Source organism: Eptatretus burgeri, chromosome 13 (assembly GCF_056783735.1).
Source record: "Eptatretus burgeri isolate ZD-2024b chromosome 13, Ebu_testis_v1, whole genome shotgun sequence".
Lineage (NCBI taxonomy): Eukaryota > Metazoa > Chordata > Myxini > Myxiniformes > Myxinidae > Eptatretus > Eptatretus burgeri.
In genome coordinates this window covers 30594420-30609955 of record NC_140973.1, presented here as the reverse complement: position 1 = coordinate 30609955, position 15536 = coordinate 30594420, and the positions used below count along the sequence as shown (strand labels likewise).

General features: G+C 42.1%; 1 protein-coding gene across 1 annotated transcript in view; it reads left to right on the top strand.

Annotated features, from left to right (window-relative positions):
* The first annotated feature begins 320 nt into the window (after positions 1–320).
* The window catches only part of LOC147014168 (uncharacterized), a 70264-nt gene continuing 55048 nt past the window's right edge, over positions 321–15536 (top strand). The window contains exon 1 of the mRNA XM_085851894.1: positions 321–713. Within this exon, the coding sequence (XP_085708020.1) occupies positions 417–713 (297 nt within the window). The 5' untranslated portion in view covers positions 321–416. The remainder of the gene's footprint in view (positions 714–15536) is intronic.

Genomic DNA, 15536 nt, shown 5'->3' with positions numbered 1-15536 from the left:
ATTGGCCAGGATGAAACTGGGTGGTTTGCCATTGCCTTCCCAACATTATTTGTCCATGCTCTGTCGTTTTAAATTATGAGCGACAAGCAGTAATGGGATAATATAACAGCACATCGTTATAGGCGGTGTAACGATGCAAGTGATCATACATTAGGGCTGGTCTTCTGCGTTGGATCATGTAAATTGTAAAGCGACATCGATGAGGTAAAATGGATGGTAAAAGGAGACGTCGGTAGATCGGAGAATAGGCATTAAATTTATAAAACAAGCGAAAGTAATCCGCCTCAAAGTGAAGATTGTAATTTCGAAAGGAAGTGGTTGATCGTGGGGCCCTTTCCGTGAGTGCGCCATCCGCTGAGCTCGTGCGGTTCGGTACATGAGGCCGAGCGCCGTGTGAGGTGAATCGTGTGTCAGTCATGCTTCGAGCACGTTACGGGAACCCGTCCAAGCCGTCGGATTGCGAGCAGAGGAGGCGCCGTGACGTTTCTTTGCGCCATTCCCGCTCGAACTTCCCGCAGATCAAGCGGACGACTGAGGATCGATGCGGGAAGGCGGCGAAGCGCTCGGACCTGCGTTATCATTCTCGGGAAATGGCCAACAGGTCGGGCCTTGGGAACAATTCGAAACGACGACCGGACGGGAGTCGGGGACGTCCGAGGAATTACGACGTTTCGTCACCAAGGAGACCGCGGATTCGCTCTCCCGTTCACAGAGTGAGGAATGTCTGTTTCGTTCATTACTTCAGAACGTTATTATATGTAGATATAAATAAATAAATCTGTAAAGCGGATGAGATTTAAATTGTGGTTTTTGATTGACGTATTTTTAAGCCGTTTGTCTGTGTCTGCCGCCATTTTTCTCGGAGATGGCTGAACGGATCTTCGTCAAACTTTCAGAGTTTTGTCATTGAGTGTCGTGGAGTGTTTTGGGTAAAAAAAAATTAGAAAATTTTGAAAAAAAAAAGAAAGTTATGGCTTTTTGTTTTGGGGTGGGGGGGGTGGATTTTGTTTTTGTTTTTTTTTGTTTTTCATATTTTTTTGGGGGGGGTGGATTTTGTTTTTGTTTTTTTGTTTTTCTTTTTAATCGCTGCATAGTGCCGAAGCCTTTTTGATTAATGACAGTTGTATTCAAGTACACATACGTATTAAGAAATACAGAACAATTACCGGACATTTAAATACAAAAAAACTTCTTCCAGAAGCGGTCAAAGTTCGCCGTACACCTTCTTCTTCCTCAACGGCACCATATTTATACATCAGAGTCAAACTTCACCCAGAAACATTGACGGCACATTCCATTCGACGAACATCATCTAATTCCACTTCTAAGGTCACACTTTTACAATGCCTCTTAGCCAATAATATACAGGGTGTTCACAAAGTCCCATTACCCCCCTCCGCAGAACCTGATAAATTAATACAATGAACACACAAGAGGTATAAATGTAAACTATGAATACACGAAACTTTTATTGTCATAAATACTAAAGTACAGTATATATGAAACGGATGTCACGACGACAGAGTAAGTACATTCCAATGAGGTGTAAAACTAGAAGAAGAAAGAGACCAGGGTGGTTGAGCAGTGAGATTAGGAATGCTGCGATGAAGGAAAGCAAAAGGAATTTATTAGGTTTAAAATAACAGGACTGGAGTTGGATTTATATCACTATCGGAGGAAACAGGTTAGTTAAGAGAGTATACGAAGGACATGGTTAAGAATATTAAACAATAAGCAAGGCTTTCTTTAAGTATATCAAGGGAAAAGAACAAGTTAGTACCAGTGTGGGCCCATTGAGGAATAGCACCGGGAGAGTGGTTAGTGATGAAGGTGATATGGCAGGCTTATTAAACAGGTATTTTTCTTCAACTTTTATACAAGAACAGTCAGGAGAATTGCCAATAGCTGAGAGTATTTATCAAGGAGGTGAGGAAGGGCTTTTACAGAGGATCCAGGTTGGAGTGGAGGAAGTGAAGGAACAGCTTGGGAAAATATGTAAACTAATTAAAGGTAGTCAGCATGGGTTTACCAAAGGTAGTTTCTGTTTTACAAATCTTTTAGAGTTCTATGAAGCATTGTCTAATTGGGTGGATGATGGAACACCAGTGGACATAGTATATCTCGACTTTAAGAAGGTATTTGATAAGGTACCACATCGGAAGTTGTTTGCCAATGTGAGGGCTTGTGGAGTGGCTGGTCAGGTAGCTTATTGGATTGCACACTGGCTTTGTGGTAGGAAGCAAAGAGTGGCTGTGAGTGGGAGGATGTAAGTGGTTGGGTACCTCAGGGATCAGTACTCGGACCATTACTTTTAACTTATCTGGAATTTACATTCCAGATAAGGTATTGTCATCGCGCACCATCAGTCCGTCTTCTTTTTCGACTTCTCCGGCCAAACCGTTGGGCCGATCTGGCTGAAATTTTGTAGCAACATTCCCCTCCTGACTGGTAACAGGAATTGCAAAGCTTGTTCTGGTCATATGACTTTAAGTCAGGAAAATTGGCAAACTTAGAAAATTTCTTCAAAAATCTTCAGACCCAGCAGTTAGAATGCTACCAAATTTGGGTAACAACATTAGACCATGATAGGGATGTTAAATTGTGGAGGTCAAACTGATAACATGACCGGAGGTGTGTCGAAATGGCAGACATTCAGCTTTTGGGAAAATCGTGTAAATTCCTTCAAAAATCTTCCTCACGCGATCCACCAGTCAGAATTCTACCAAATTTGGGTTCCATGCAACATTAGGCCAGGGCCCAGATCAGCTTCAGGTCCTGTGGTCCTATTTTACATTATTTACATCAATTATTTGGATAGTGGGGTGAAGAGTAGACTTTCCATATTTGCAGATGACACAAAGCTTGGAAGCAGGGGGGGGGGTTGGTGAGCAGATACAGGAAGGCATTGATACTTGCACAGATTGGACAAAAGATTAGCAGATGTAATTTAACCTGAGCAAATGTAAGGTGTTGGGGATAGGAAAGAACAATGGAAATAGAGATTACAGGATGTAAGGGGTAATTTTGGAGTGTGTCACCCAGGAAAAGGATCTGGGGGTGGTAATTGATAGGGAGGTAAATCGGCAGCACAGTGCCAGGCAGATATAGGTAAAGCAAATAGTGTTTTAGGTTGTATTCAGAGGGGGATTGTGTGCGTGTGTGTGTGTGTGTGCGTGCGTGCGTGCGTGTGTGTGTGCGTGCGTGCGTGTGTGTGTGTGTGTGTGTGTGTGTGTGTGTGTGTGTGTGTGTGTGTGTGTGTGTGTGTGGGTGTGTGTGTGTGTGTGTGTGTGTGTGTGTGTGTGTGTGTGTGTGTGACCGCTGTTTCTCGACAACCACTGGTCTGATCTAATTGAAACTTGCCAGGCATATTGCTGGGGAACGGAGTATGTGCCTTTTCAAGGTTTCATATTAATCGGACAAGTGGTTCCCGAGTTATGGCCATTTATTTCCTAAACCAATGACAGGACACGTTGCTGCGTAGGCATTGCCGATGGGGAAAGGGCGTGCCAGTTACCAATGACAGGACACGTTGCTTGGCGTTTTGCACCCACAGTATCTATCTTCTATCTATAATTATTCCAGCAATCTCTGTTTGTTTGCCTTTTCAAGGTTTGAAATTAATCGGACAAGTGGTTCCCAAGTTATGGCCAAGTTAGAGCGCGTTCCCCATTACGGGTTACAACGTACGGACTTCCGGATAGTGATGACTTACTGTATTCTAATAATTTCTCGATTTATTATGCACATTTATAGATAAACACAATGCCCCAATCCAGTCGTTGTTTACGAGAGCGAAGGAACGGCCTGTGTGTTTATTTGAAAGTTTTTTTTTTGTTTGTTTTTTTTGCACGTACGGCCACGCACGTACTTGCACGCGAGAGCGAAGGAACGGCCTGTGTGGTTGTTGTTTCTGGCACGCGGTTTTAAAGTTTTATTTTTTATTTATTTATTTAGCACGTACGGGCACGCACGTTAGGGCACGCACTAGTAAATCAAAAGAGTTGGTGTTAACATTGTGCAGGAATTTAGTGAAGGCCACATTTAGAATATTGCGTGCAATTCTGGTCACCACAGTTCTAGAAGGACATAAATGCCAGAGAGGGCTCAGCGCAGGGCTGCTCGATTGATTTTGGGCCTAGCTCGACTCAGCTATGGGGAGCGGCTGAAGGAGACAGGGTTTTATACACTAGATAGGAGGCAGTTACAAGGAGATATGATAGAGATGTTTAAGATAATGAAAGGTATAGATATAATAAGTGCAGATGAGTTATTCAAGAGTAGACAGTGATAGGACCAGGGGCCATAGCCTGAGATTGAATAAGAGGAGAGTTAAGATGGTAGCAAGGCAGGGGACTTTCACTCAGAGAGTAGTTAATGCATGGAATGGTCTCCCTGGAAAGGTCATGGCAGCATAAAAAGTCGATAAGTTTAAATTAGAATTAGATAGGTACCTGGAAGTTATGGAGATAGAGGGGTATGGGGATGTTGATAAGACTTTTATGTCGTTTTAACATTGATGGGTGATTGTGTGCATGTGTGTGGGTTGTTATTTGTGGGGGGTCTCTTCAAGGGGTGTTGGGGCATTCCATGTCAAGTGTACACACCCTCCCGACACTAATACCTCATTTTCTCCCCATATGTTGGTCATTTATTCACTTGGGTGAAAAAACTTAAAATACCAACTTTTAGACCTGTGGGCCCATTAGGGCCCATTTTAGGGGCCCCCCAAATTTGGGTGCCACCGGCTGCCCCACAATCTTCCAGAGGCCATATCACAGGTGGTAGTGGTTCGATTTGGCTGATCTTGGTCTCAAAATTGTCGTAAAAGCAAGATCTTTCGAATCGCGTTAAGTAAAATCACTCCTAAACAGTAATCCAAAAAGTTATAGTTTTGGGCGCCCTTTGACCTTGGGCCCCCGCTCCCCAGCCATACTGATGGTCCCGATTTTTTTCGTGTGAGAATACCCCCTCATATACTCCAACACCTCAGCATAAATGAAAATGGGATCTCAATGGGTTCAAGTGTGATGATGGTTTTATTGTTCAGGGACTCGGGTGCTGGACACACAATACGCCACAATACATAGCACAATATTTGAACACAAGATTTCCAATACACTATATCAGTATATTGTACATAAATTTTCCACATGCACATCCATTTTCCACCTGTGCATGCACAGGTCTAAAAGTTGGTATTTTCAGTTTTTTCACCCAAGTCAATAAATGACCAACATATGGGGAGAAAATGAGGTATTAGTGTCGGGAGGGTGTGTACACTTGACATGGAATGTCCCTGTTGTGAGGTTGATGTTGTGTGTTTTTTACCCAAGACCATGCCCCCTCCTCTGGAAAGGAAAAATAAAAACATTTTGCTCTGGTGTTGATAAATTGGTGTGGTGTAGACTTGATGGGCTGACTGGCCTCCACCTGTGTCTAATTTCCTTGTGATTCCTTGTGTACCAGGGTAGATGATGATGATGATGATGATTTGGGGGGGGGGGAGTGAGAGTAACAGGACCCTGTGACCACCCTGCAGGTACAGTACATTTCTTTATGTGTGAAGTTGATTTTGCGATCTCTTGGTTTCGGGTCTCATGGTCATGATCACAATTGACAGTTGCAATTCCATGGGGTTTCTGCAAATCTTGCGCGATTGTGAGTTTGACAAGGGTCCATGAGGGGCCATTTTTTAAATCTCTCTATTGTGCTTAAACTTTTGTACCTATGTGAAAGGTAATATTGAATGATGTCCGACCCCATTTCTTAGTGGGTGGAGAGAAGTGTTTTATGCCCCCACAAAAAAATGTGCCGGGCAACACTGGGTTCCCTTGCTAGTAGTCGTACAAAAGTTTGTCAAAATGACAGGTTGGAGTTATTTTTTTCAAAATATTCAAGGAGACTGAAAAATGTGGTTTCATAGCAAGAAAAAAAACCGTTATTTTATAAGGCTACATGTACAAATGTGATCCTATTTTCTTTATCTTATGGGACATTTCGTTTCCATGGTCCAGCCTCGTGAGGATGCCAAAGTCTGAAGTGTCGGCCTGGCTTCAGGTGTGCTTATATTTCTTTATTTATTAGACATCCTACGGACGTAAATGAACACTCGTTTTACTCTGCTTGTGTTACACATCAGGTGCAGCAAATTTCACCTCCCGATGCTATGCCTTGTATTTATTGGTATTTTTGGAATGCTTTTGTACACCTCCTTTGCGGCTCGGTTTGAAAGCCACCGTCTCCAATTCTAATAGAAGAGACGAAGTTACTCCTTTTTTTTTCTTTTTTTTAAGCCTTGAAAAAATAGGTGAACTTTGAAAAAACCTTGACTGAACACACGATCGAGTTAAAAGATTGGCCTTTAAAATCTTACTCAAATCATCGTTGTGAAGGGGGACAGACAAATACACACTTTGTTTTATATGGGGGGGAGGAAACCTTTGAAAGTGTGGAGTTTATTTAAATTAATCGTGAGTAGCATCTCCCTCCCCCCCGCCTCCCTCCCCTTACCCCCCCGCCCCCCCGCTTCCCTTTCCGCTACTTCCTCATTGGCCTGCTGCAAGACCCATGACCTTTAATGGAGACCTAGCTTTCTGACACTGGTTTGAACATTGCGCTCCAAAATGCCTTTGCAATCTCCTGATTTCATGATGCCGTGCATACATTCAAGGCATTCATTGCCATAGGCAGCACAGCAACTCCAAAACTTCACTGAACCTCTTCCATGTTTGACTCTCGGGAAGGTGTTGTTTTATTTTTTTTTTAATTTATTTTGTATACAATGTCGAGACTCGTATGAGAGCGAACACACATAATGTATAACAAGGGAAGCAGGAGACAAGAGGGGTGGGAGAGGGAAGGAAAAAACAGTGGGGAACAGAGACATGAGGAGATCTGTCTTCAAAGAAATGACATTAACACGTGTTCTTTTCTTTGAAGGCTTCATTTTGTTTTCTGTAAATATAGAGATGATGTGCTTTACCAAAAAGCTCTAATTTGTTCTCATCTGTCCACAGGAAATTCTTCCAGAATAATTTTGTCTTGAACAGGTGCGTTTTGGCAAACTCCAGTCAGGCTTTCTTAGTAGTGGGGTCCTTCTGGGTCTCCTACCTCAGACCCCCCTTTTCATTGAGTTGGCGATGGATGGTGCGAGTTGAAACTGTCATACCTTGTGTCTGAAGGTCAGCTTGAATCTGGCAGTTGATCGAGGTGCTTTCTCCACCATTCGAACAATCCTTCGCTGCAATCTTCGATCCAAGTTTTCTCTTGCGGCCACGTCCAGGGAGGTTGGCTGCAGTGCCTTGGGCATTAAACTTCCTGATAACATTGCGTACGGTGGACACAAGAACATCAAGGTCTCTGGAGATGGACAAGTTAACTTGAGATTGGCCATGCTTGGTGCCAATCTTGTGTCTGACCTCCTCAGACAATTCTCTGGTTTTATTTCTTTCTTTTCTCCATGCTCATTTTGGTACACACGGTGACACAAAACAGCAGAATGACTCCTTTTCTCCATTCAAACTGGTTGAATGAGTGATTTTTATATTGCAGGCACCTGCAACTCACCACAGGTAAGTTAATTTCCAAAGTAAAGGAGAATCACCTGCTTGAAATCTAATTATTTCTAATAACTTCTAAAAGGTGCCAAACTAAAAAGTGGGGACAGGAATACTGCACTACAAATGGTGGAGACTTGTAATACCCTCTCCCACATTGAAGCAGCGCTACACAATACACGTTCATATAGAGAATTTGCTTCCTCTCCCCCTCCCCCCCCCATTAACCCCTCCACTCCTCTGAGACCTATACATTAATTGGGACCATGCCGATCTTTTGTCTTTTGTTGCAAGTCTGCATATAATCAGCCCAGAACTGTTGGAGTCGCATGACAAACACTCAAACATCGGACCATGAATTATAGTAAGGATGAGGGATGTCAGATATTGCTGGTCGGGTCATATCACGATGCAATTAAATTTCCAAAGAATAATTTTCCACCTTATGGAGAAGTTCACTTTATCTAAAGGCTCTATGGATGCTGCATCTTGTTTAATATACGTAATAGGAAAATCGATAATTATTCCTGGAGGTCACTCGATATACTCTCTGCCATTAAAAACGCTGAACATGTATAATTAACCTCCGCCATCTTCGAAGATTAATGGAGGTTACTGTTTTCACCCCTTTCTGTTTGTTTGTTTGTTTGTGAGCAGTATTACGGAAAAACTCGACGGATTTCGACGAAACCTGGTGGGGGGTTAGGTATGGTCCAAGGATCATGCCATTAAATTTTGGACTTGGTCCCCCCCCCCCAAAAAAAATTGTTAGAAAAAAAATATTTTTTTTGCATTTCTACATGTTATGTGATTTCCAACCCCCCCCAAATTTTTTTTACCCCCCCCCCAAAATAGAGAATTTTTTTTGCAATTCTGCATGTTTTAAGTGATTTCTCACCCCCCCAAAAAAAAATTGTTAGAGAAAATTTTTTTTTTGCATTTCTACATATTTTAAGTGATTTCCAACCCCGCCCCCAAAAAAAGTTTGAGAAAAAAATTTTTTTTTTGCATTTTTACATGTTTTAAGTGATTTCCAACGCCCCCCCCAAAAAAAATAGTTAGAGAAAAAAATTTTTGCAACTTTTTTCAACAAAATTTTTATTATTTTTTTGCGTTTTTACATGTTTTAAGTGATTTCCAACCCCCCCCCCCTCCAAAAAAAAATGTTGGAGAAAAGAACTATAACTCTGTCAGCACTGTTGACATATTTAATGAATAAGATATAAGGTTCATTTGAGTGACCCAGTAGTATTGGTGGCGGAGGTTTTGCACTCTCCCGAGTGCTCCCCCTCTAGTTGATAATGTAATTATTGAAGGACTGTTCTACCGCTCATTCCAAGTGCCTTTCTGGCACGAGGGATGTGCAGAACACCTGATTGCAAGTTTCCATGTAATGCAATTGCCTCACACCATATTCGTTAAGCACGTGCAACTCATGCACCCTTAGGTTTTTAGAGGTGACACGAGGCATTCTGAGCAAATTCAAAACGGTTTTTCTGAGACACCAGCGTGTGGATCATGAAAAAAAAACACCGATTAGATGATTTAACAATCCATTACAATTGCATGTCTGTCAGAATATGAGAGGAATCAAATATTTTGACACCTTCAAGCATGATCTTCGATTAAAGATGTTACCAGGATCTTTAACGTGAGGAGAGGAACTGTTTATGACCTCAGAAGACATTATAAAGCCACTGGATCAATATGAGATATCCCAAGAAGTGCACCTCCCAGGATAACGACTCTTAACTCAGCACCAATACCTCAGCAGACTCATCTACGCAATGGGTCCCAAACTGTTCAGAGCACTGCAAGCACACTTTCTGGACTTCACAGGATGAGTATCAACACTCTTGAGGCGTCTCCATGATGCAGGCATCTGTGCTCATGTTCCTGTTCTGCATCCAAGACTGGCACCGCGACACACCCAAGCACACTTGCGGTGGTCACATCAGCACATCCGATGGACACGGACACAATTGACAAGGGTTGTGTTCTGTGCCAAATAAAGGTTTCTCCTTGAAAGACATGATGGGCATGCATGGGCCTACAGAAGATACAATGAGCGATATGCCCCAGTCTGTTTTCTGTAAGCTGCAACTTTTGGACTTGAAATGTCATGATATGGGGTGGTTGAGATGAAACCTTTCACCCTAACCTGATCCGTATCCAGATCTGTTGGTAGATCGATACATTAATGAGATATTACAGCAACATGTGTTGCCTACCCTTCAACGACATGGACCAGGAATAATCTTCAGCATGGATCCACAATAATGCTCTTGCTCCTCAGAGAAATTCAAACTTGGAGCAATCTTGTCATGACACCCTGGCCTTCAATCTCACCAGATTTAAATCCTCTCTGGGATGTCATTGGTCGTCACGTTCAAACCTTGCCAAGACAGTCACAGACCCTCGATGAGTTGGAACAGGAGCTGATTCGCTCGTGGAATGCCATTCCCCATGCTCATATCTGAGTGCTCACATGATGCAGTGATTTCTGCCAGTGGTGGACATACCTGGTATTGAGATTACTTCCACGTTGGATCCTGATGTAAAAACAATTCACCATTAGTCTGGATGCAGAACTGGAATTTTATCCTCGGTGTGTTTTGGAGTACATACACAATTTTATTGCAGATTCTGGTAACATAGACTATACTAAACTCAAATCCGAGTGATGCCACTTTGTCATGCTTGAGCAATTCTTTTTAGGAGCAAAATTCAAAATGGCCGCCAGCAAAACCGTTTTTTGGCTGTAACTCGGCCAAAAATCGATATGAACCCAATTTCAGTGGCAAACCCTATGTTTTGGGGGTCAAGGAATACACTGATATGCTTAAATAAACCATACAACTCATAATAGTCTATATTGCAAATTTTCTATTTAGATATAATATTTTGACTGAAAAAATATCGACCGAAATATTTTCAGCCATAATTATGCCCAAAATCTATATGAACCTGATTAAAGTGGTAAACAGTATATTGTATTGTAACAGTATATATTGTATGTATTGTATATCTTTATTTCCTACAGTACAGTTGAGTAATACAATGATAAGGTAATTACAAACTATAATTAATTATATTAACACCTAACCAAATAAACGTAATAAGCAAGGTTTACACAAATTCAAATCCAACAAGTGAAATCCTTCAATACAGCGCGTGTGGTGAAGCAAATGAGTACACTAATGTTAAAATATGCAATTTATGCTTTTTCAGTTGAAAAACAATTAAAAAGCATATTTAATATTTGAAATGTAAAAATCTTGTTATTATTGTGATAAGCACCTTTATATATAACAGAAGGAATGAAATTGTTCGATACAGCGTGGCAGGGAGCCGCAAAAGAATGATGGCATAAGAACTTTGCTTTCAACTTTTGGCGCGAAATGTGATGGTGGGCGGAAATGACGTCTTTCGTTCGTTCGTACATGAGAGGGGAGCGTTTCTTCGTTTTTTTCCGTCAAGCAATAAATTTAATGGTTTTCAAATATATAACACATTAGTTTCACAAATTTCCATTGAAATACTCGGGTGTAAAAACTCGGTGCAATTGTATGCAGTGCACGCGCTGTAAAAAGGGGTCTGTACATGCTATCAACTATGAATACACTGATTGGTTGCTGATTAACTTCTTTCATTCTGCTTTCACTCAATCTTTCTTTCACTCAATCTCACTTACAAGACAGCTGCATAAATCAAATAACTAGTGTTCACTCAAGTTCCACAGCTTCGCTTGCTGATACAGACTTTGTTAGGTCGTTCTGACATTCCTCCATACCATGGCAGCCACAGAACAATGAAAAGGAGAGCCTGGCGGCAGAGAAACTTCATCTATTCGTTGCACAGGGTCACACTGAGCTGCGTCCACACCTGAACATCTTGAGAACATTATCAGGAGCTCTGATAACATCCTGAGGCAGAGACACAAGGAACAACATGCTCGACACTTCTTCATGTGACCATTCATGACTCATTGAATCGATCAATGGTGGGTCTGGATCTAATGCAGCCCACCAAATTGCTGCCTGCAAGTGCGCCCTGAGAACGTGTTGGATGAAAGCCACAGTGGTTGGTGGTAGAGGTTTTAACTCTGGTGCTGATGTCAGCTTCTTGTTAGCCATCTTTGAAGACCAGACATCAAATCGAATAGCTGACATGTCTTCTGTTTCCTGGGATCCATAGCAAGCAGCAAAGAAGGCAGTTGCTTCAGATACGACATCTGGTAATTCTGCATCAAGATAATTTAATTGACGACCATCTTTGAGGTGTTTCACAATTGTGCCTTTTCCGATACCCCACAGGTAGGCAACTGTCACATCCATACACCACATGTGCTGCCAGAACTTGGGTGACAATATGTGCATGCTTCTGCACTGTTGCCTTGATGTCAACAGACGATCTGTCACGACTTGTACCAGCCATCACAAGGTTGCATGCCAGTTCCTTCAGTTGGTAAAAATGCAGCAGCAATATGAATACATCTGTGTCGTCTGAAATTACCCGGATAGTTTCACGCGAGTTTCTAGTGTTGTAGCCATTAAACTTTGGTGTTCCAGATGCTGTTACTACTGCTTTCAAGAGCAAGAAGTCGGTCTCCTTTGCTCTAGAAACTGAAAGATGCTGTCTCGCTAATACCTTGAGAGGAAGAGGCGATTTCGTGGCAACATTAGCTGGCATGTCAGGTTTGTTTGGTCCTCTGTATCTTTGAACTGGTACATCGGGTAACACGTCTTCCATCATGTCCTCCTTGATGCGTTTCATATGGGAAGAGCCACGATTCGATTGGATGTTCTGATCACGTTGTACCTGGGTGAGCAAAATTGCCAAAGCATGGGTAGACTGGAGACCATTCTGTGATTATATACGAGCATCAAAATTATCTGCTGCTGCCTGAACTAGCCACTATGGGATATACCCAAAAGTTCTTGGCACTTAGCAGCTGCATGAGCTGCAGAGGATTTGAAGCACAAGGTTTCATCATATGAACATGTGACTCCAAAGTCATACAGTCTCAATCTTCGACTTGTCTCTTACTGCTATGCCTAGCGCTATTTGGAGTGGCGTTGGTTTATTTGTAACAAGACTAGTGACGATGTTTCCCACCATTCCTGCTTGTAAGGTTGAGTCCAGCTTTGGTGTCAATGAAGACATTAATTGCAGGAGTGTTGGACTTGCATCATTGAGCACATCTTCAACGTTAATTCTAGTTTGATACGTGAACTTGTCCTGTGTCAGTTCCTTTGATTCACGTACAATACGTTTAGTGACCTTTGCCATGGCTGCATCGTCATCATCTTCATCGTTAGCAGCTAATTTCAAAATGCCTGAAGCTTTACTGTGAAACACGAGTATGCTTGCAAAACCTGTACCTGATAATATCAGAAGATCTGATCCAAAGTGTTCAGAAAGACTTATCAGGAGTTGCCTGCGCGACAGCAGTTCTCCCTTGTGTGAATGGTACATATCGTGCACTTGTATTGAGTTTCAAATGTGAGAAAGATAATCTGACAGGTCATTCACCAGACATATAAAGGCTTCGTCATCAGGTTGTTTTTTCCTTCGAGGCAAATGATTGGACATTACGAGGACCACAAAATACAGACATGCAAGTTTTGTCATATTGGGCATCAGCAGCATGCAGGTCACTGACTGCCCCCTCAAAGCGAAGTCGCACTTGCTGAGCCCACTCATCATCTCGCAGTTCACAGTTCTTCAGTATCACATCTTTAAATGTATCCTGATTCTGTCCTCGATCAGCAGTTCTGCATTGAACAACATGCCGCCAGCGAGATGGATTTTTTGGCTCTGGAATGGCATCACACTTTTCACCACAAATGAGACATTGTTCTTTAAAATTGAACGATATGGCATCTGTTCGGCACGTTCTCTTCACGACAGGCTCTTCATCTTTTTCTTTCTTCTGTAAAGGCCCGGTCACACCTTGACGTTTTAGCCAACGTATGCCGATTTTTGAATTTTTTTTCTAAAACGCTGGCACACGTTGAATACGTTATGGGTAAGTTTTGATAACATTGAGAGCACGCTGAAAAACACTGCCATACGTCGTTGTACGTTGGCTTTAAACGTTGTACTTTTTGGTTGTCCTCAAATTTTTTCATGCTTGAAATTTCACGACGTATGCCGGCGTATGACACGTTTCGCTACGCTGGCCACAAGTTGTATGCACGGTCTGCGATCGTTGACAGACGTCAACACATGCTACTTGTAAGTTAATCATAAGTTGAGACACGCCGAGGTAATGTTTAGCGTACCCGAAACTTATTTCTAACCTATGATTAACGTGTTGTTGGCACGTTACGCGATCGTTGCCACACATCGACAGACGTTACTTTTAAGTTACTCATAGGCTGAAAGACGTCGGTATAATGGATCGTCCTTGCGTCAGCGTCCACGGCCACGGCCAGGACACTTATTTGCAGCATTCTTCAAACTTTTCTTCGGCATGACGAGGATGTTCACACTTCGATGTCTAGCTTGGCTATGATTCCAATTGTCCATCGGCAGCGTCTATTTAAAATAGTCGAGTTTGAGCGTTTTAACACATTCAGAAGAAACGCTTCAAATTTCCAAACCCCAGCGTCAAAAAACAAAGGCGAGTGACAGCAATTTAAATCGTTCATTGTAAACAATGAAAATGGCTGAGTGGTACCGTTTAAAAGTCATTGAGTGTAAAAAAAAAAATCCAATTGTTGAGCGCAAGTGTCTACTTTCAATAGTGGAGATGCAGCCATTTAAATCGTTGAGTTTATCATTTAAATCGTTAAACGCAAGGACGATCCATCATAACCCACACCCTCCCCCTCACACTCACCTACTACTGCCAACATTAACAAACTAATACTAATACTAATACTGATACTGTTACTGCTGACATGGACATCGACTCAAAAAGGACTTGAAAACACTGTTGGGTTCCCCTTTTATGAGCAGCATTTTTATATACCAATTCCCAAAACCGCTGGGAACACGTCTTTATATGGCAGTTGTAAGCTAGAAACACGTTAATTTTTTTTTTTTTTTGTCGACAGGAAGACGTCATTGGAATACGTCTACATACGTCGATGTGTGTTGGGACTACGTAAAGAATTGGTTCAAAGCACGTCAAACGTAAGTTAGAAATAAGTTTCGCGTAAAAAATACATTACCGCGACGTGTTTCGACTTATGAGTAGCTTATAAGTAGCCTTTGTGGACGTGTGTAAGCGTCCACATATAGTGTGTAAAACTTATCCCCATCGCATGCAGAACGTGTCATACGCCGAGTAGGTCGTAAAATTTTGAACATGTTTAAAATTTCTTGACGTACTCTACTTACTACGACGTATGATAGCGTACTTTAGCGTTGTACTCACGTATACCAAACTTACTCATACCGTATTTGACGTGCCCCAACGTTTTAGACACATTTTTCTGAGGTCGGCATACGCTGGCAAGATCGCCAAGGTGTGACCGCGATGTTGACACTTCCATTTCTACGGCAGTTGTGATTCGAATCGTTGTGCGTCAGCCTTTTAATAGGCTACGTCACGACATCGTCGGCGATGCGTGCAACGCGCTATGCCTAAGTTAGACTATCGTTGGGCATCGGTTGTGTAGGCCGACAACAGGTTCAGCATTCGTTGTTATAAGTTATCTATAACACAACAAAACGTTCTGTGTCCATTACCAATGCGTTATACATAAGACCAAGTCGCTATGAATACGTCCGAATCTTTAAAAAAAAACATCAAAAGTTCAATGTAAGCCAGCGTTTTACATACATTTTAATACGTTGCCATCGCTGGCTAAAACGTCAAGGTGTGACCGGGCCTTAACAAAGGTTTAATGTGCGTCTTGGAAGTGTATGTTGCAACGGAATTCTTGTGTGTGGAGTGTCTCAGAGTCTTGTAACAAGGTTTCCAGAGCGACATGCCACCCATCACCTCTACGTTTGCTCGCTTCTACG